Consider the following 21,955-nt stretch of genomic DNA (forward strand, 5'->3'; position numbering starts at 1 on the left):
GGTTAACCTATATTGCTTAAATTACAGTAGAATTCGACCACAGTGACACTTTTTCGAAGGTCCCTTCATGTATCATTTATAGGCAAATTCTACTGTAGTCTAATTATCAACTGTAGTCATTATTTCATAGCCCTTTGCACAATGTGCACTAATGGATATATATTTGCATTCTTTAATTGCACTGTAAGCATTATGTTAATCATTTATCTTGTAATTGGCTGCTTACCGGAAATGTAGTATTAAGCTGATGTATATGTGTTTCCCATTACTTTCAGATTTCAGGTATAATGACATTAATAAACATTATCTTAATGTGCTGTTCTGTTTTTTTTAAACCAGGGATAGATTTTGGCTAAGGTTATAGCTTTCCTACCTGTTTTAATCACCTTTATTTAAATAAATATTAACTCTTGGGAAATACTTGAAGTGTATTCGTGCTTATGGCCAGGCTGGATGAAACCATTCATGGGCACAAGCAGCAGGAGGTAAGTATTTTTTATGCAGTTGATATTTGTGTGTATGTGTAATTGTACTTGTAACCATGACAACCTTTTTACACAGCCCAGGCCAACAGGCACTTATTAAATTTGTTTGTAAATGACCTATTGCACTTGATAGCAGTCTGACTTTCTAGTGTAGTTTGCCACTCCAAGTGCTAGTTGATAAATTCTGTCTTTATATTTTGTGATATTTCGGGCTACACTGTTAACATTTTGGCACTTTGCACTGGAAATTGAAGACATAACAGCACTGGGTCATTCTACTGTATTATAATATAGTCACGCTTGGTAAGGGTAACCCACCCAGAATTTCTTATTTTTGATAAGGAGCTAATAAGAAAAAGTGAAGATTGGCATTAACCGTGCCAAAATTCATGAAGCAGTTTTCAAGATATCGGCAATTACAAATACTAAGATCATCCCATGTGTAGTGTATCTTTATCCAATTCAACTCTCTGCCAACCAGTCAACCACTCATTACTATAGCATCATGATTTTTCATGTCTGTATTTTGTGAATCTCGGCAGTTAGTTTTTGTATGCAGTATTTGCTGTGGGTGTCAGTGTATTCTGGCTTTCCTGTTGAACGATGAGACCGTAGCGTAGACTCTTCTTTAGCAGCCTCTCAGTGGAATTCAGGAAACAACAACATCCTAACCTACGGTAGTAAAAGAATATGCCTTTGCCCTTTCGTCGCAGAAACTCGAATGAAAAAAGACAGTTTATTCAACAATAGAAAAAGTTCACTTTTATCATGGAAGTTGCGTTAGTGGGTTATTTCTAGAGAGTCAAGTAACACAGTTATGAATTCCAAGGGTCTTTTAGTGGTATATATATGATGAACATTGAGTATGAATCACATCTCAATTATTAAAACTGACGAGTTTTATTTGTCCTCTAAAAAGTTTTTTGTCCTGAGATTTAAAGACGTGTTTTTGTCAAACTTGTAGCCAGCAAGCAAATTTTAAAATAGTAACTTTTTACAGACTGGTGTCAATTATCGTTTGATGAGGATACAAGTCTTATCCGGACATAGCCTTGCAAAAAAAGACATCTTTGGAGCAAGGTATGTTGTTTAACTTTCATATTTCATAAAAACCCAAACTTTTTTTTATTTTCCTTCCAAATGTTCAACTTCTTTTAATTGTGAGCTGTTGAGTTTTGCTGTTAATGATTTTCTTTTTTTATTAAAGGTAGAGATTACAGCTTTTCTTTCTACTTACTGTTACTACTCATTAGTGCTTCCGATGACCATTCAATCATCCATCCATCCAATCTGCATTGGATAGTGGTTCTTTTAAAAAATATCTTCTAAGCAAAAACAAGTTGGTGTTGAGTTATCATCCATAGTTTTAAACTTTTGATCGAAGGTGTAAGTTATGTGCACTTGGGATTTAAAGCCTCTCTCGTCTGCAGCACTTGTTCCTTTCAGCCATGAAGTGATAAGGGCGAATGAAACTTCTGCATTTTTCCTTGTTACTCAGAGTGACAAGCATTGCACTGTACAATATATGATGTGTTCACGTAGCACTTTCTGATTTTCTCTTGATTTATTTTCTCTTTGTATTTTCAGCGATCCTTATGTGAGTGTGACTTTGTACAGGCCTAAAAGACGGGGTCGCTCATCTAAAAAATATGATTCTGTCAATACCAAGACGATAAAGAGGGTATGGTTGCCATTATTTTTGCATTTTTTAAAAATCTCAGTAGCAAGTATTATTGTAACTATTTATATAATTGTAGCAAGTGGCGAGATGTATTGTGTTGCATCTTCACTAGTATTAGTTGCTTGGTCAAGCCATGGACTTCTAAATAGTAGCACCTGGACTGGACACGCAGTGACCAACATGAGGCCAAACAGTTGGTACAACGGTTGACCAACAGTGGGCCAACAGCCAAGTAACTAACCCTGTTGGCCCACTGTTGGTCAACCGTTGTACCAACTGTTTGGCCTCATGTTGGTCACTGCGTGTCCAGTCCAGGTGCTACAATTTAAAAGTCCATGGTCAAGCGCATTAACAACCAATGAAAACACTGCGTTTTTTGGTGAATGGAATCAATTACATTGTGCAACTTGTATGTTGTAGTGTATCACAATACTATATTTGAATTATTATCCAACTTCGGGAACAAGTGATTTGATCAGTATAAATATTTGTGACTTTATGGTGATGGTTAACTGAGAGCTACTTATAGCGTTACTAATTTAACTAATATTATATATATATATCTTTGAGTTTAATAATTTTTGCACAAAATTTTTCTTTTTAATTCAGACGCTTAATCCAGTGTGGAATGAAGAATTTCGCTTTCGAGTAAGTCTGTTTACAGTGTAAACTTAACACTGATAAAACTAAATTTATACATTTATTAATTCCAGAAGTGTTTAGTGGTATGTGATGAATATTAAGTATGAGTCACTTTTCAGTTATTAAAAACGACAAGATATCGACAAGACTTTTCTTGATCTATTTCTCTGGTTTTGTAAAGTCTTTTGTGAAATACCCGACGCAATCATTAACGTAGAAAGGAACGAAAAACGATAATTTGTGTCCATGTAAACTGTGACCAATAATGTTAATTGTGAACTACAACTGCTGATGTTCGCTTATTTCTACAGTGTTTTGATTAAAGCACCAAAAGCTCGCTGATGTTTAGTTTAACCGCAAATGAAACCACACCATTTATCATTATAGAAACAGAGAACAAAAAATGAACAGTTTCGACAGTATATATATCAAGTCCTTGTCAAGAACAGCATCTCAAAACATGATTTGCATTTTAGTGAAAAAGGAAACAGGTTGTAGGCTATGGGATTTACATTTTTGATTTACTGACTGTGTCCATGTCTTCACTTCTGTACAAATGCATTTTTTTTATATGTTATAGGTTGCTCCCAGCGAAAACCGACTTGTGTTTGAAGTGTTCGATGAGAACAGGCTGGTAAGTGGATGTACAGAAATTTCTACTGAGTCTGTGCATTGGTGTAAAATTGGGCTGAAAAGAAAAAACGTTCGAAAAGTGCTAGTTTTTGAACCCAGTGAGCATAATAGTATTTATGATTTATTTATATACTACATTAAGACATAATTTTGACAATCTTGCGTGGTTGCCCGCAATATTTATCATCCATGGAATGGATCACAAACACAAAATGATATGTTTGATATAAACGTGTTAAAATGTTTAAAATGGTCGTAAAATAATCGGATGCAAGGTTTACTTTACCACTTCAATTTTCAAACAGTTTTTTACCCAACTTGATTGCTTTTACATACCGCAAGGCATCTACCGTAGCCTTTTGTTTACTTCAATACTTGGTCTAATGCGTCCTTTTAAAGTTTAATTACCCATAGTTGACATTCAATTTTGGCGTCTATGCCTTTTTTAATTGTTGAAATAGGTGTTGTTATGCGGAACATATATTGTACCAGCACCACAGAGACATTTTGTGACCTGATGGGTGATGGTGTTGGGTTGTAAAGTGATCTCAAGTTCTTTTTTTTTACTTTTGTGCTGATTACCATCATTCTTATTATATTTTATTGGATCGCGCAGGTTTTCTTGTTTGCCTGCTGTATTGAATTGTTTGTGAAAGAATGCACAGTAGTTTGCATGTTACTGGAAACAAGATGTTTTTGATGACATACTTTGGGCTGAAGTAAGGTTTACAGTTGGAGCAGTCAACCTCCCCCAGTAACACATACTTTTATCAAATCCCATTTTAAACGGAAGTAAATAATGCCTGGTTCCTGATGTTGTATCGTTTAACTGCTGAACAGGGCTACACACTTAGGAGAATTCAGAAATTTTTTACCAAGCTTGAAGTTACGAGTTAAAAATAATCCCAAAATGCATATTGCGTGCATCACTATACAAGTAATTGAAATCGCTATTTTTCAAGTAACCTTCAGCCCGTTTTACCCTTGGTGAAATCTTTAAAAGGTTCTGGAAAACATGCAAAAAACATAACTCTGTCATATCAAGCACCTTGCCTTGACTTTGTTCTCAACAAAACCCGTAAAACAAATTAGAAAGTTAGCACTCGCATACCTCACACAGCCTCACCTTTCTTTTTACTTGTGTTCCATAACGTTCTGAAAATCCCATTAGGCTATTAATGCTAATTTGCTAATACGTAGTGACATCATTTACTTGAATTTACTCTGCTTGGCTTTGTACTTGTGGTTGAGCACTCTTTTTGTTGCACGAATATCATATCGTATTACTACGAAATAGAAAAACTTTCATGTTTCCAAGTCTGATGAGGAAAACTTTGCATTTTGCAAAGCACGAAATTGAAATTCTGAGTGAAATTCATTTGAAGCCTCCAAACTTAAAACCTCGGACTTGAAACTAAAATATACGTCTTGCTGAAATATGTACGTTTTTGTTAGTAGCATGACTTGAATCGTGGTAATAGATAAATGGAATAGGTATTAACATGCTCATTGACAGCCACGGTTTGTTGTATTCGGACTAAATTTCTGCTACCATGGACCATGGTATGTGTTATGAATGATAATTAATCGGTAGGAAAAGTAGATTCGATATCAATGTGTTAAAGACTGAAATTGCGACATCATCGTTTGTTATATATCAGATTGTTGTTTAATTTGTCAGTTGTTGTTCACATTTTTGGTTTTAGAAAAATGAACATATATACTTTGTATTTGACCGTGGTAACTATCTTTTAGACTACTAGAGCAACGAAGCCTTGTTTTATTGATCAAAACAACCAGTCGAGCTGTTTGTGCTGAGTGGATGCTCTGTTCTGTGTTTAATATCTGTCAAAAAAAAATCCTTTGGAAATTAATAACAATGACACGAGATTGTTTTTACGGTGAAAATCTTACTAAGATTGTTGTCGCAGTCTGTAGAATTTATCTTGGTCTTTGCCGTCGAATATGCTTGGCTTCTTATTTCTTCATTGCTGTGTACTGGACGATACAAAGTAACACTAAAATCTAAGACCAAGTATATGCAACAGCGAGAAAAAGTGTGAAAACTTTGTAAGGTATCTAAGTTTATTTTAACGCGCATGGACAGTGGACACTGCAGTTGTTTGGGTAGGAAGGAGCATTTCAGCTACCAGTAGAGTCACAAAACCGAAGACCGTGTTTCGGTGAGTCAACATGGTCACGTGCTGACTAGCAATCGTCACCAAGTGGCTGTAACAACTGTATGAGCTTGTTTACATTAGTTATTTCCAGCTACTGGTTGTTTCTGCATTGCTAGCAATGTTGCAAGCGAAGCATAACATTCTTCACCACAGGATTTGTTTGTCCATCAAGAATGTGTGGCCTTGTGCTAGTCGTTATTTTTTTATTTCAAGCTCAGCCTGGTGACCCAAATAGCGAAAGGAAATCATTTTTACATCAAGTCAACGTCCGACGACGTTGAAACGATATAAAAAGGCGACGTTTGCTAGCTTGGTCAGCATGAGCTGGTGCCACTTACACGAAACGCTTTTCTTTCCCTGCACCGACAAATAACATATAAATGACTCAGCATAATGGACGACTGAAATACACCAAAAGTATGTAAGCAATAAAGTGAACGCCAGTGAGGTATATTAGTTCTTGTCACAACTTATTTCTTCTGGTTATAAAGTGATTTTTGTGTTTCTGTGTTGACCGACTTGTACAGCGTAGTATGAGGAATTGGCTGTACTGTATTGCTGTAAAGTTTTACGACGAGCAAACAAGGAATCGCATTGGGCATACTTTTCTAGTTACTTGTTGCCAGTTCTGTTTATTTGGATATCACATGTGCTCAATATCATAAAAGCAAAAAGTAAATGACGTTTTTTGAAACCAACTCTCATTGCTTTTTTTTCGGTTCACGAAAATGTGTTGAAAGAATGCTCAGTGGTGAAACCTTGTGTCATGGTGCTGATTGCACAGATGTACCGGTACTTCTCACTCTACTTCCGTTACGTCAGGACTGTTATTTAGCCGAATTCTTTATATAATATCGTGGTTGTTTTTAGGAATGAGCTTCACGTAAAGTGTTCACAGCGAATGCAATTTGCTTGAATAAGCCAGTCACATACTACTGACTTTTTGATGAACTTGTTTTTACGTGATTTATGCTGGTTGATTGTATTCGCATTTTATTTATTCTGGATACCGTGACTGATAAAGCTTATTAAATTAACTTACAAATGCATTCATCTTCATGTTTGTAGTAATTTTTGAGCTACTATACAATATGTGCATTTTTTGGCACCTTGGCAATGGTTGGTGAAAAGAGCTTTACCCTGAACTGACATAAGTTTCATTTAATGGTAAACTACTGTGCTCACTTGAGTTCTCCACATATCGATTCTGTATGACTGGTTACCTGGGTGGGGTGAGCTTGAACTGTTTAAAACACAATATGGTTTTTCTTTGAGCCTTCCCGGATATTCCGGGTTTTCAGTTGTTGCCAAGACATCAAGAGAAACTTGATGTTCCGGTAAGACTGTACGTACTTAAACTTTAACTTTAGAACGAAGTTTAAATAAAAATGTACTTGATTGCACACTAAAACCAGTCACGTCACTATTGTGTCTTATTAATGTGTGAAGTTGGTGCTTATTCATTGTAATTATAAATCGTAACAGTGGATGCACTTTGAACAAAAACTCATCAAATGGAGGTACCTACTGACTCGCTTGCCATTCACATCATTCAAGTGTTTGATGTAGCACTAGCTAATTAAATTTTTCGATTGAGACACTGTTTTAAATACAGGGTCATCAATATTTAGCGTTACAATCTATTTCATCCATCGAGATTCTGGCTAAAGAGTCGAGAGTGTCGTATGGGACCATGTCAACTTTACTCCGAAAGGACCTGAAGATGTCTCCATTCAAGCAGGTCAAGAAACAACAACTTTCTGCTAAAGTTGTTGATAAACAACGCCAAAGATCCCAGATTCTTCTTTCCTGCATTCAGGATGGCATGCTACCAAATCTCGTTTTCAGTGATGAGAAGAAATTTGATGTTGAACATCACTTTAACACCCAAAACGATCGGGTTTGGTCGAGGGATGGAGATGAAGCATCTCGAGTGGTGACAAGGAAACAATATGCCGCCTCAGTGATGGTCTGGGCAGCCGTGACAGAGTCCGGTAAAAGTCCCCTCTTTTTTGTTGACCAGGGGGTGAAATTGAACCAGCAAAACTATCGAGATGACATCCTCGTTGGCGCATTGTTGCCCTGGGCCCAGAAGCACTTCAAAAAACGTCCCTGGTCTTTTCAGCAGGACTCTACACCATCACATGGGGCTAAAAAGACTCAGGAGTGGCTTTCCGAGAATGTCCCGCACTTCATTCCCAAAGAGAAATGGCCCCCGTCTTCCTCCGATCTGAATCCTCTTGATTTTGGGATCTGGTCATACCTTGAGAGCAAGGTCTCGGCCACTCACCATCAAAGTTTGGAAGCTCTGAAGGTGAAACTGCAGAAGGAGTGGGCCAAAGTCCCTCAGAAAGTAAATTCGTGACACATGCAAGGCTTTTCCTAAACGTCTTCAACTAGTTATTGACGCAGATGGAGGACATATTGAATAATATTTTGTGTATTAACTCTCTATTGCTTTTTCTACAATAATACATTTGCAAAAATTCTAAATTTTCTTTCATTTCATAAATATAACCAATTTAAGTTGTAACAATAAATACTGATGACCCTGTATATGACCGAATAAGAAAGACGTTTTACTGCTTGCGATTGCGATTAAGAATATCCGGTCTTTGATTACCTTTTCAGTTTAAATGTTATTTTTAAATCAATCTATCAAAAATTCTGCGCTTCTCATTGCGAATTCTTTCATGAAAAACATGTTCAGTTCCTTCTTGTATAATATGACACTATTCGATTAAGACAAGAAAGGTGTCGTTAGATAAAATCCATCAAACGTGGTTTATTTTACAATCTTATAACTGAAACTGCTTGGCCATGTTCCAATTGTTGGCATTTTTATTTTGGTTAAATTCCATCTCTGTTTATAATGCTAACCGAAGGGTAGACTGTTGTAAATTTGTTGAATTTAAAAGCATGTTAAATTTTTCATTCAAATTAGTTTCACTTTGCTGCCAAAATTAAACGCTTCAAAACATTTAGTTTTAACAGTGCTGTGAATGTAGCATCAGTTTAGTTTCTGAATTTTGGATGCTGTGCTGTTCATCCAGAGCTAGAAACAATCACTAAACAGCTGAGTCATATTTCTAATCCACTGCAGTTTTCCCTGTGAATCAGTTTGTTTCTCCTGGTTTCTGTTAATGTTAACACATTGTTTTACGACGTTTCACTAATTATGTTTGTTTGCAAAGCTACTAGTTATGTATTCGTATGTCATGTTCTTAGCTGTGTTAGTTTTTGTCTTAGAAATAGCTTTGTAAGGCATTGAGCGAACAAAAAGAAACAGCATTCTCATGCATTCATTTCGTGGACAAGTTTTTCCAAGAAACTCATTTAGAGAGATGTTTGCCAATGTTGGTTTTAGATGCGCATATTTCTTATGTTGTAGGTCACGAGTTACTTTCATTATATCATCGACACAAGTTAAACATAACGCTGTTCTTTCCATGACTGTGTGAGGAGAATGTTTATTCTTCAAACTGTTAGGTACAGCATTAACAGTTTTGATACGTCGGCCTATTTACACAAGTCTGTTGATCTGCAGAACATTGCTGATGGAGTTCCATGTCAGATATTAGCTAAATGGAGATTAGAGCCATGACGATTTTAGCCACATTCATCACTTGTTGAGTTTTTGATGTTTCTCAGCCTGTTTACAAAAACACAGTTCAATACATAATTATAATTGGTGTTTGGTTTGGTTATTTTTAAGTCTTAATACAATCTTTACTTTTTGAGTTGTTGGCATTCAGAGAATAAAAACGTGTCCCCTTTGCCCCATCACATCACATTCGTTCTGGTATGTTTGACCATTTTTTGACCATTCATTTGACCAGTTATGTGTGCCTAATTTTGTTAATGTAAAATTTTTTTGTACCAAACTGTACTGTATTTGAAGTAAAATTGTTCAAAGTTATTTCAAAATGTAGCAACCTGAATTGTTATTGAGAATTTGTACACAATCGCAAACTTCAAACTATGTGCTCGGTTCGTTAAGCCGGCGTTGTTCATTTGAGGCCTGATCCGAAAGTTTCAAGAATGAGAGTTCAGTTTATAAGTTCTTCTATTTGCACCAAGTGTAAACTTTTCCCTGTTTCAGCAACAACCAAGCGTGCGTTTTTAAACGTTTTAAAATTATGACTTTGGAGTTTAGATAACAGGTGTGGACGATTTTTTGTAGTTTTCCTTTCAAATTACTGTCTCATAACTTTTAACCACTACGATTGCTGCTTGATATTCATGCACACTAGGGTGGAGTGAAAAAATTTTTTTTTTTCAAATCAAAAAATCAGATTAACCAAAATTGGCGTATGGACCTAAAACCAACTTCTGAGAAGGTTTTGGGTTTGTGTCACCTACACCGAGGTGGCCCATAATTTTTAAAGGTCATCCGAGGGTCAAATTTCATGAAAATCCCATAACTTGGAAACCGGTTAAGCTAGAATGTTGGTTTTTGGCTTAAAAGTTCCAGAAGGTCCATGTTTATATATGCTCTAATGCAACTTTTGTCTCTATTTTAACTACATAAGCTGATAATAATAAAAAATGACGTTTTAGTTTGAAAGCTATGTAACGTGGAGAATTGAAAATGCTATATTTGAACTATTTGCACCCATAGTTATGTGTTAAAGCATAATAGGTACAAACTGACTAAGTGCTGCTTAAAATACTTTCTAAGTAGTTAGTACAAAGGATATGCAAGCAACAATCATGGATATGTGACAAACAAACTCAATGACAAAAATAATGTAGCAAAGACTCAAATGCAATAATGTTACTATGCTATTTGACATTAAGTTTCAAAATTTACATCTTTGGTTTCCATGAAATTTATTAGAAACTACTTACAATCAGGGTCACATTATAAAAATTATCATGTGGTGAAAAAATATTGAAAACCTTCAACCTGAAAACATTAGGACTATCAAAGTCAGAAAAAATATATTTCGACTCTAATCCATTGCAAATTTGGGCAAGGCTGACTCTGCTTTGGTAAAGACCCTTGCCAACCTTAATCCACCACTATTTGCAATGAGTGTTACAGAAACTATGACATCAACTCATTTATAATTACACATATCCAATGGCAATACACAGCCAGTGGCTCCGAGAGGGGGAAAGTCGGGCAACTTTCCCCCCTAGCATAATATTGTGAAGGAAAAACGAGTAGTTTTTCGTTTTTGCACGTTTGAGGGGGGCCCATTTTTGCCACTAAAATGATAGTGTAACAACTTAAAAAAAAACAAATTTTTGAATAAAATAAGCAGTTCCAAGTATTTTTCGATCATAGCATATGCAACTTCAAATGCATCTCATCAAGAACGAATCATTCTTGTATTAAGGTAGGCATTGTTAAACTGTTTCAAGACGTAAAATTTGATGCCTGTTAAGCCTACTGATTTCTGCATCATCAATTTTCTATTGTTTTAACTTAAAAACTGGTGCTGCTGCGATTGGCTAAGCGTGTAGCCTACTATTTTTGCTTGACCAACGGAACCTTGACTTCAAAAACTGCATTGGCCAGGCGTACCGTAAGTCCACCGGTGTTAGCTCAGTGGTTATGCGTCCGACTCGAGATCATGCAGCGCTGGTTTGACTCTCGTGGTCATATCATTTTTGGAGTAAGTGATCAACTGTAGCTTGTGTCATTTTCAAGTGTAACCAGGCCAGATAGGAAATTCAAAATAAAGCTGCCTCATTCAAGAAGCCTACTTGAGCAGTTTCAAATCCATCCTTCTCTGCATTTGTTTTTCCTTTACAATATTATGCTAGGGGGGAAAGTTGCCCGACCCCCCCCCCCCCCTTCTCGGAGCCCCTGGCTGTGTATCGTTATTGGATATGTGTAATTATAAATGAGTTGATGTCATGGTTTCTGTAACACTCATTGCAAACAGTGGTGGATTAAGGTTGGTCTTTACCAAGGGTCTTTACCAAAGCAGAGTCAGCCTTGCCCAAATTTGCAATGGATTAGAGTCGAAATATATTTTTTCTGACTTTGATAGTGCTGATGCTTTCAGGTTGAAGGTTTTCAATATTTTTTCACCACATGATAATTTTTATAATGCGACCCTGATTGTAAGTAGTTTCTTATAAATTTCATGGAAACCAAAGATGTAAATTTTGAAACTTGATGTCAAATAACATTGTAACATTATTGCGTATGAGTCTTTGCTACATTATTTTTGTCATTGAGTTTGTTTGTCATATATCCATGATTGCTGCTTGCATATATCCTTTGTACCAACTACTTAGAAAGTATTTTAAGCAATACTTAGTCAGTTTGTACCTATTATGCTTTAACACACAACTATGGGTGCAAATAGTTCAAATATAGCATTTTCACTTCTTTGTTGCATAGCTTTCAAACTAAAACGTCATTTTTTATTATTATCAGCTTATATAGTTAAAATAGAGACAAAAGTTGCATTAGAGCATATATAAACATGGACCTTCTGGAACTTTTAAGCCAAAAACCAACATTCTAGCTTAACCGGTTTCCAAGTTATGGGATTTTTATGAAATTTGACCCTCGGATGACCTTTAAAAATTATGGGCCACCTCGGTGTAGGTGGCACAAACCCAAAACCTTCTCAGAAGTTGGTTTTAGGTCCATACGCCACTTTTGGTTAATCTGATTTTTTGATTTGAAAAAAAAAATTTTTTTCACTCCACCCTAATGCACACACAGCCTTCTTTGTTGTGTGACGTCACACGTCGTTTACGTGTGTGCGTTGCTTGGCGTGACCCTCGACGTCACGATGTCACGTGGATATGCTGGTAACGACCTCCTTCAGGCAACTCGTACTGTTGCGTGTCTCATAAACGTTGTCAATAATTTGCCTTCGTTGCATTAACACGATTAGCCAAGAAGAGAAATTACATAAAGTTATCAAGTTAAGATGACACATGAAGCTACATGTTAATACAGAAGACATGCCCATGGCCAAATTTGATGTTTTTCGAATGGCTTGTAATCTCCCCTAAGCAATGCGATTGCGATGTACACTTTCATTAGCATTAAAACTGACTTGTCGGACGATCCAGTGTTCTGAAGCAATTTTTTTTTGTCAGCTCAAACCTCTTCTTTACAAAGCAGAAACGACAAACGTAGGCCTGAAGTATTCCGTCAGAAATTTAACAGATTTCGACCAGTATGCAGAACGAAGACTGAAGCAGCTAAGAGATGGCCATTGTGTGGCACAAACTGTACAGAAAGACAGCAGATTTTACAAAATTACACTTAATAAGGCTATGTGGCCTACTTCAACAGGTCATGCATAAACGATTTTTTTCATCATCTTCGTTATTCGGGTCTGCTACTATTCGGTGAGTCCGATTCGGAGGCTACGGTACCCGATAATTTAAAAAAAAAATTGAAAAAATCCTCCGTGAAGGGATCGGACTCACCGAAACGGGCCATTCCGTCGTTATTATACTGTAATTTCATTAGGACAACCACTATAATTGATTCCTTAGTTACACTGAACGCATATTAAAATAAAACTATCATTATGATGCATTTCGTTGGTGGTAGAAGCTTGAAGTGCATCAAATGGTTGTGAAGTGCATCAAATGCATCAAATACTTGTGACAAGACCCCATCTTTTTACCTGTCGGCTGCACTGCATGGCCGCATGGTACGACTTTTGTAAGAGCGCCTGTTTGACACCGCTCAAGAGCATGCGGCTGTCGTAGGCCAGTCACTAAAAAACGCATTCCTGAAAGTGGTTATGAAGATTGTCTTCCTGTCCTCTCAATCTAAATCTTCATCTACTCAGCGTAAGCCTGGATACAGTGAACAAAATCGTTCTACCTAATTAAAGGTGATGTGCGTCGACACATGGTGAAATTTATTAACTTAGTGGCATTTTAAAAAGATAAGTTATTTTTGTTAAGTTTTAGAAACATTCACATAATTACTTCCTGACTTGGTTAGTTGTACTTTTATTTTATCATCAAATCGTTGTCCTCAAGATACAGTATAAACATTTATTCAACGTTTACAAACGTTGTAATGTAGAAAGGACTTTGTTGGCTGGGGTTTGCTGTCTTGTGTAATGTCACGTAATTGGTGATGGAAAGCGACATGTGCAGCAGTTTGATTTTAACCATCAACTTTAATGCTTTGTTATCCCCTCCATCAACAAGTAGATAGAGATGTAGCGTTGGTCACTGGTGGATTCAGGCAGAAAGTCCAGCATAAAAATAACTTTCCGTTTAATTGTCAAAACTCTAATATACGGTAGGCTGCAGGTTGCAGTGGATAACTAGTTTTAGGTATTTTGCTGTTTTTTGGAAGTAGCTCTTTCATACCTTTCTTGTGCTGTATTCTACTGATTTAATTTTCAAGACTTGACTTGTTCGATCTGTTCAACAGTGGTGTCAGTAGGCTGCTCAATACTCGGTATCTATGCAGATAGTTCAGCAATTTGTATACTTGTTGTGGGTTTGAACTACGGTTACTTGATCTTGCCATCTTTTCGCACGAGCATGGTCAAACTTAGCCAGCAGCGTACAAGACAAAACTAATTTTCCATGGCACTTTTGTGAAGCGAATCGCGTTGTAGGGCTTGATTGCTCTTTAGCATTATTCTTTATCGCAGACTGAACACAACCGAATATGTGATTGAGATGTGTGCCATTTGGTTGTAATGATCACTGTTGATTAATGATTTTTTCTTGAAAATACGTTAGTCCAGAGTCTAGTTACATCCGCACTGCTCAGGCATGCATATTGCATAAGCCACCCGACTTTTTGCTGGCATTTTGTAACTGAGCTCGGTTTTTAGTTGAGGTGATACTACTAATTTTGTTTTATTGACAATCAAGAAATATATACCACAGATCTACGCAATTTCTGCTACAATTTCAGGTTGCTATTGTATTTTTAGGCTTATTATTCTGTGAAAAGAATTTTGGAAAGATTAATTTTGCCAGTTTCTCATATTACTTGTAGGGACTCTAAAGTTCTAAACCACTAAAGCAGGCTTGATTGATATGACATTGTGTGCTTGTTGTTGCCCGTAAATTACTCCATCCAAAGGTGTCGTGTTTAGAAGAATTGTCCTTAAACTGTGCTGCTCAAGTGCACACCATGATAGTAGACCCTCGTTTGATGATCTTATTGTTTCCTAACCGCAGACCTGGGTTTCATCCTCTGGTTCATGGGGGCGGTTATTCTTTTGGGCTGTAAGGCGTTTTTCTCCGTTTCGTCTGAACATACCTGGGCCTGGATGGGTTATGGAACACCAGACATTTCGATTCCAAATCCAACGCAGTTGTACCGCGTCACATTCGCTGCAATTTAGCAGCCTAACCCAAAACTGAGTCTAATCTTGTAATTTTGATCACCTCAACAATCTTGCTATTTCCAGCTAGAAAGATGTATTTTCAGCATTAATTCTACGTCTGCTGATTTAACCAAACTTCATTTCTGGTGGGAAGAGTTATAGGTTTGTGGTGTGACAAGGTAAACGACTTGGTAGTCATAATAAAAAAAGAATCATATCTTTTGTCAAGCTTGTTTTGAAAATTTCATGTAAGATTTGCTTGATGATTTCAATGGAACTCAAAAGTAATTTCAAGAATGAACAATTTTTTCTAAAGTGGCAAAGTGAAACCGCAAAGTATGCGATACTTCATTTATTGTCCACCTATTCCTGCTTACTTGCGTGAGGTGTATGCTTGCTTTGTGAGGTTAAAGAGCCTTGGGCTACGCTCAGAAGCATGGCATGACTATTTTCGTTATGAGTGTGATTTTGTCTTCAATTAAAAGCTACGCTGGTGTACATTGCAAGGAGACACAAACGGCGGCAAGTTGATCTTTCACAGGCATCGGCCGCCCTTGGTAACGTTGTAACTTACACCTCACGTTGTAAGTTTTCAACAACAACAAGTACGTTCATTTTGACCAAACCTCATTGCATAAGTGCTTACAAACGCTTCTGGGGAATTCTGGCATTTCGATCAAATGTAATTTCGGGGTCGGGATTTCCCGCGATCCCATCTCTAGGCCAATATACATGAGTTATGACCAAGACGTATTTATATTTTTAAGGTCAAACCTTTTCTTACAGCGAAAGAATGTAAAACTAACGAAACTCATAACATTGATAACTACGTACCGTACATGTGTAATAGTGTATTCAGACTGGTGTAGTGGACGAATAATCACCCACATATGATTCCTTGCAGACTCGGGACGACTTTCTTGGCCAAGTGGACGTTCCCATTAACAGTGCCTATGTCACGGTAGGTATTATTTTCTGCATCCATGCTACACATGCGTCGCGATATTTACACAACTTCCGTCGCTTGATTTTAACGTTATTTCAACTTCATCAGTCATCACGTTATTCACAGCATTAACTTTCGCTTTTGAAAAAAGACAAAAATTTTCCAGCAGTCGGGTGGAATATTTTGTATCACTACCTTTATTTTATGTTAGTATAGTGCAGTTAACGATATTGAAGCCGAGATATTCATGACAAGACTCTTTTTTTAAGTGTCTAGTGTTTTGGTCAAAAAGTCCAGCTACAAACGCTTGGTGAAACTTTTATTGCCTCTTGTGTAAATGGATTGCATAACAATGAATTGTTATTGAGCTGTGTTTGCCTGTGACATGTGAACAATATTAGTTTTCCCTTTAATACGAAAGCAATTTGTTTGCTGCAGTATTACGTACACAGACGAATATTTAAACAGGCTCAGCTTATCGTTGTTGTATTTTGTACATTGCATTATTGTCGCCTGGCGTCGAAGTTCGTAAAAAAGGACAGCTTAGTGTTATTTCATTACGCAATGGCACGCCCAGTTACTGTCATTTTCTTTCAGAACGAAACACCGAACGGTGCCATTGAATACAGAGAGTTTCCTCTGAGACCGAGAAGGTACAATCTTTCGCTTTGTTTTTGTAATGTGTCTTGTACAATGCATTGCCAAGCATACATGCAGCACTAATACGATATTGTTATTTTATAAATTTGTAGCAATCAAGGCTTGCTTTACTAGCAAGTAGCACACCGCATCATCGGTTAAGGGAAATAAAGAAAATGTAGAGAAATATAAATATAATTAAACTGTCACTTGGAATAGCAAGTATCGCGACGACCAATCTGCCAGTTTTGATATGATGTGCTGTGCTGGTTGTATTCATTGGTCTTTTTAACAAGGCTGCTATTCACTGTCGCTTGCTAATTATGCAATATGCATGACGGACATCGGCATAAAGGTTACATTTATTTACCGCACAACAGCACCAATGATGACACTGTTAACGTTATTTTTGTTGGTCATGACAACATTAAACTTTTTTATAGTTGACTTGCGCGCTAATTTATCTGTGAAAGGTATAAATATCAGCGGTGGCCTGACAAAAATAACCACATTATAGAAAATTTGTTTTTTCATTAAAATACTGATCATCGAATACAGCTAAATCTTATCACAGTTTCGGTTAAAACTGGCCCGGTGGTTGAATGGATGGATGGAGTGCCTGGTTTTGATTTGGTTGACGTGGGCTTGAGTTCTTGTCGGGTCACACCTGAGATCTTACAAAAACGGCCTTGAACGAGCTGATTCCGGGTCATAATGTAATCAGCTGCGCTAAAAACTCCCCGTCTTGTAAAGTACTGAGAGCAACGTATATCTGCGATGGAAGCAGCGTTATAAAGAATGCAATATTACCATTCAAGATTAATATGACAGGATTTTAAGCAATGTAGTTGTATGAAAATGCTTAGCAAAGTTAAAAGAGCAAGTGGTGTTTTAATCCTGTTAAACTTCAACCACTGTCCAGTGTTACACAAGGAATTGTAGATAAACGTTGACATAATTACCTCGACCAATGAAACTGTTCATGCTGTTGCTTATGGAGCACATACCGATCAATCCGTGACTAGCTTTGATATCTCAGCCATTTGGTGATCCACCAGAGTTTCTTAACTCACCTTGGTTGCCTTAAAACATAATTTAAAAATTGTTGCTGTTTATATTTGCAAATGCTTACCATTTTTTCTTGTAAAACTTAGATATGCACCGCAGTTGAAACCTAACTTTTGCTGCCATTACTTATTTCTTGGCACTACGCCAGGTGGAATATTGTGCTTCACTAACCAGGGTTGTTGTTATTTTACCCGACCCAAAAAAAACCAGGTGGGTTTTTTTCAAAAAACCCACTTAAAAAAACCCATAAAAAACCCAGAGCATCATATTTGTCCAATTTTTATCAGAAGATTGAAAAAATGGATCAAAGTACTACAAAATGCTTAAAACAAACTTCAAATTAGGACTTAAAGGGCGGGGAAACCCAAATTAACTTTTTGCGAGTTTTTTGTTTCAGCGTGATGTCATTGTGTACAACATGCGTTTTAGCAAAAAAAAAATCCAAATTTTGTTGCCCTCGTCTCGCTAAGGCCGCTTTTATTTGATACCCGTTTGTGAGGTCTCGCGCGCATCAAGCTGTGATGCTGTTCGCTGTGACGTCACAAGGTACATATAGTTGTGGCCAAAAGTTTAAGACCAGATTTGATTTATGACCATTTTTGCATTACTTCAAAATACTGCATCAGATATTGTTTCAGTTGCATCATCTTTATGCATCATCTTATATCTGATGCAGTCTTTGAAGTAATGCAAAAATCGTGATAAATCAAGTCTGGTCTTAAACTTTTGGCCACAACTATATGTACCTTGTGACGTCACCGCGAACAGCATCACAGCTTGATGCGCAACGAGACCTCGCAAACGGGTATCAAACAAAAGCGGCCTTAGCGAGACGAGGGCAACAAAATTTGGATTTTTTTTTTGCTAAAACTCATGTTGTACACAATGAGATCACGCTGAAACAAAAAACTCGCAAAGTTAATTTAGGTTTCCCCGCCCTTTAAGGATGTGATTGTGAAGGAAAATTCCAAGGATAAATTGAAAACACAGTGGATATTTCTGTACACAAAAATCAAGTAATGCCACTTTGTACTAAACTAAAACTCATTTATGCAAGAAGGCCTCATTATTTTATTGAGTTATGCCAGCATGTACTGTGAGTGAGAGGCACTTCATTGGTAAAAAGTAGTATTTGAGGTGAAATAAGCATGAATCTACCTTTTTTGCATCTTTTTTAAATAAAACCCAAAAAAACCCGTTTTTTTTTTTATAAAAACCATGCGGGTTGGGCTTTTTTAAAAAAACCCGGGTTTTTCTCAACCCTGTCACTAACGCATCTTCATTGACTGATTGTGTCAAAGTGTTAATACAATGTTTTTGTGATCTTTAGTACAAAGTCCAAGGTCAAGGGTCATTTGCGATTGAAGTTGTCGTTTGTGGATGACCGACCTTCACCAGAGAATCAAGAAGATGCAACATCTGAAGTAAGAAACTTTTCTTTTGGTCGAAACTAAATTTTACTTTATGAAAAATGGTTCGAAATAAAATGAAACAAAATTTTTCGATTACAAATTTCATTTCCTGAATCGAAATGAAATTTTATGTTTGAAGTTTAAGTAAAATTTTATTTTGTTTCAAATAAATGATTTGATTTGATACTCCTGCAAAGAACGTATTGCATTCTGTGATGTTTCGAGTTTTACGGTTCTATTTTAAGGTTTCTTTGATTTCAAAACGAAACCAACATTATTCTCATCAGTGATAGTTTGTATATTTTTATGAAGATTTTCTTACTGTTTTTTGTTTAATGTTTGTTTTCACGCAAGCTCCAAAGGGTTTTTATTTTTTGAACAATATATCACAAAGTTACGTGATCTCCTGAAGCTGGAACTAGCAAATATCAACTCGTCGTCATCAGATTTTAATCCTATATGCAATTATGCATATTTCGAAGTCGCAGATATTGTCTCAAGTGGTTTGCTTAAAACGACAGCTGCTTGTCTGCTCGGCACGGTTGTTATTTACTAATCATTTTCTCAATGCACTTGGCACTTTTTGCGTGTTATTCATTTTACCCTATCATGTCAGGCTGGTTGCGAAGCCGGTGATGAGGAGGCAGCGGAAGGACCAAGTTCTGCTCTTCCAGAAGGATGGGAAGAGAGGCAAGATCATCTTGGAAGAACGTTCTATGTTCATCACTTGACCCACACAACTCAATGGCAGCGACCTGTCAGGTTTGCGTAATGACGTCAATACTATAATGTGCTAATGATAGCAGTATGAATAATGGGGTCTGCTACTATTCGGTGAGTCCGATTCGGTGAGTTCCTAACCTCTAACCCCTAACCCTAACCCCAAACCCCTAACCCTAAAACGGCAATGATAATTAGGCTACGGTACCCGATAATTTAAAAAAAAAATTGAAAAATCCCCCGTTAAGGGATCGGACTCACCGAAACGGGCCATTCCGGAATAATGAACATGAATCAGTACTTTGTGGGTTTGTGCTTGTAAACTTGCTGCTTAATTTGCGTTTTTCTTCGTTGTTTGAGCTGCTGGGGCGGAAAGTCTATCCTTTTACCACCCAGATTTACGATATTCTTGCGTTTATTTGCTATCTTATTTCAACGTCTTTTGTATCAGCAATTTTCTTCTACAGTCGTATACATACATCTACATCCTCCTCTTCCGTCAATTCCAACTTCTCCGCCACATCAGAGCCACAAGCATCAGCCGCAGCCACCCCCACATCAACCGACAACGAGCGACCATCCACCGACGTTGCCGCTCGACAGTTTCGACAACGACGTCACATCAGTGAGGAGGTCGGTGACATGGCAACCACGTCACAGTCACGTGACAGAGAGAGAACGGTGAGTAATGAGTTTCATGAAGCGTTTTTTTCTAAACCAATAAATACCGATAGCTTTTGGTTTGTCTTGCAAGATTGATCGATCAAAACAGAACTGGTACGTCCGTCAAATTAAAACTTCGATGGACGCGCTTTGTGTGAGAATTGAATAAACTTATGTTTTATCAGTTTTTAGTTGTAAGGTTTAGGTTAGTTCCTAGTTAGTTCTCTGTTTTTTAAAGAAAGTAAAAGCGTTTAAAGTTACAAATCGTACAACAGCTGGTGTTTTTTTTTCCTTTCGACGAGTGTCGGTGTCATTGTCATCGAATCATTGGATGTGCTCTGTAGTCTATCTTGGCAAATTGAGTTGGTGACGTTTAGGACAGGGGTGGCAAAAGTTTGTCAAGCATGAACATTGAACGCATTAGTTATGTTCGCAGGTCTTAAAATGTACTAAATTGTGATAGGTAAAAATATTAAAGTCAATCAGATTGTTTAATCAGACATTTTGAATATTGGTCACACAGGCAGCTTGAGTTTTTCCATGCTATCCGTAAGTTGCTTATAATTTAACCCTAAAGTTATTGCCGCAATCAGAACTGTTTCTATTCCGTGGAGGCTTCGACGATGTTTAGATTTTGGGAAACCCATCATCGAAGACAAAGGTTCAAAACTAAACATGAAAAAAAGTTGTTAATTTTCTTGGGCGTAGGACAGTGCTTCTCAACCCCTGGGTCGTGACCCAAAACTGGGTCGGCGTTTCATTTGGCTGGGTCGCTGTAATTTAGTTTTCGTAATTTCCACTATTCAAACTACGCCGCAGGTATCACCCAACAATTTTGCCACACGCATTTTGCGGTGAAGTGTACACAACAGTACCTACACACTACAGTAGATTAGGGAATTGTAACAATTAATTGCTTCAAAAACCACACCAAACAAATACAATTAATTGCTAAAATTGGACAATTAATTGTTTTAAACCTTATCAAGTAAAAAGTTCTTGCATTTCCCGCATCCCTTTCAATCTTTCAACATCATTGTGTACCGGTAAATTCGTCAATTAACTTACCTAAGCTTGTATGGTTACTATATGTTCACTTTTTGTATTGCTTTGGCAACAACAACACGGCAACAACATCTTTGGTTTGGTCGTCTCATTTATGAATGAAGAGGGATTAGAGTGGAGAAAATGCTCCAGTATTTGCAGTGATGGAGCTCCAGATATGCTCGGATCTCGCAAAGGTTTTACACTTTTACTGCTCGTGTAAAAGAAATGAATCCTACTGTACTCGTCAGTCACTGTTTCGTCACCGAAAAAGTTTAACATCTTGCAGGCTTTCAATCGAATTGGGTACTGTCATGCAAGATATAATTCACATCGTCAACTTCATCAAGGCCAAATCACTGAACTCACGACTATTTGAAAAATTATGCTAAGATTTTAATGCAGAATACAGACATCTGTTGCACTTTTCTGATGTGGGATGGTTATCTCGTGGCAAAGTACTGGAGAGATTTGTAACTCTGCACATGGAGGTGAAGGAATTTTTGATAAACAAAAAGCATAGCTTGGCAGAAAAAGTTTGCAGATCAA

General features: G+C 37.1%; 1 protein-coding gene across 1 annotated transcript in view; it reads left to right on the top strand.

The window, feature by feature from the left end:
• The first annotated feature begins 346 nt into the window (after positions 1–346).
• Positions 347–21,955, top strand: part of LOC145772775 (E3 ubiquitin-protein ligase NEDD4-like) — a 33,284-nt gene continuing 11,675 nt past the window's right edge. The window contains exons 1-10 of the mRNA XM_082584652.1: positions 347–485; positions 1,486–1,565; positions 2,073–2,166; positions 2,776–2,814; positions 3,389–3,442; positions 15,819–15,875; positions 16,458–16,513; positions 18,898–18,991; positions 19,596–19,741; positions 20,167–20,380. Coding sequence (XP_082440778.1) covers positions 441–485; positions 1,486–1,565; positions 2,073–2,166; positions 2,776–2,814; positions 3,389–3,442; positions 15,819–15,875; positions 16,458–16,513; positions 18,898–18,991; positions 19,596–19,741; positions 20,167–20,380 — 879 coding nt within the window. The 5' untranslated portion in view covers positions 347–440. The remainder of the gene's footprint in view (positions 486–1,485; positions 1,566–2,072; positions 2,167–2,775; positions 2,815–3,388; positions 3,443–15,818; positions 15,876–16,457; positions 16,514–18,897; positions 18,992–19,595; positions 19,742–20,166; positions 20,381–21,955) is intronic.

The sequence above is a fragment of the Aplidium turbinatum genome, chromosome 6, assembly GCF_918807975.1.
Source record: "Aplidium turbinatum chromosome 6, kaAplTurb1.1, whole genome shotgun sequence".
NCBI classification, from domain to species: Eukaryota; Metazoa; Chordata; class Ascidiacea; order Aplousobranchia; family Polyclinidae; genus Aplidium; species Aplidium turbinatum.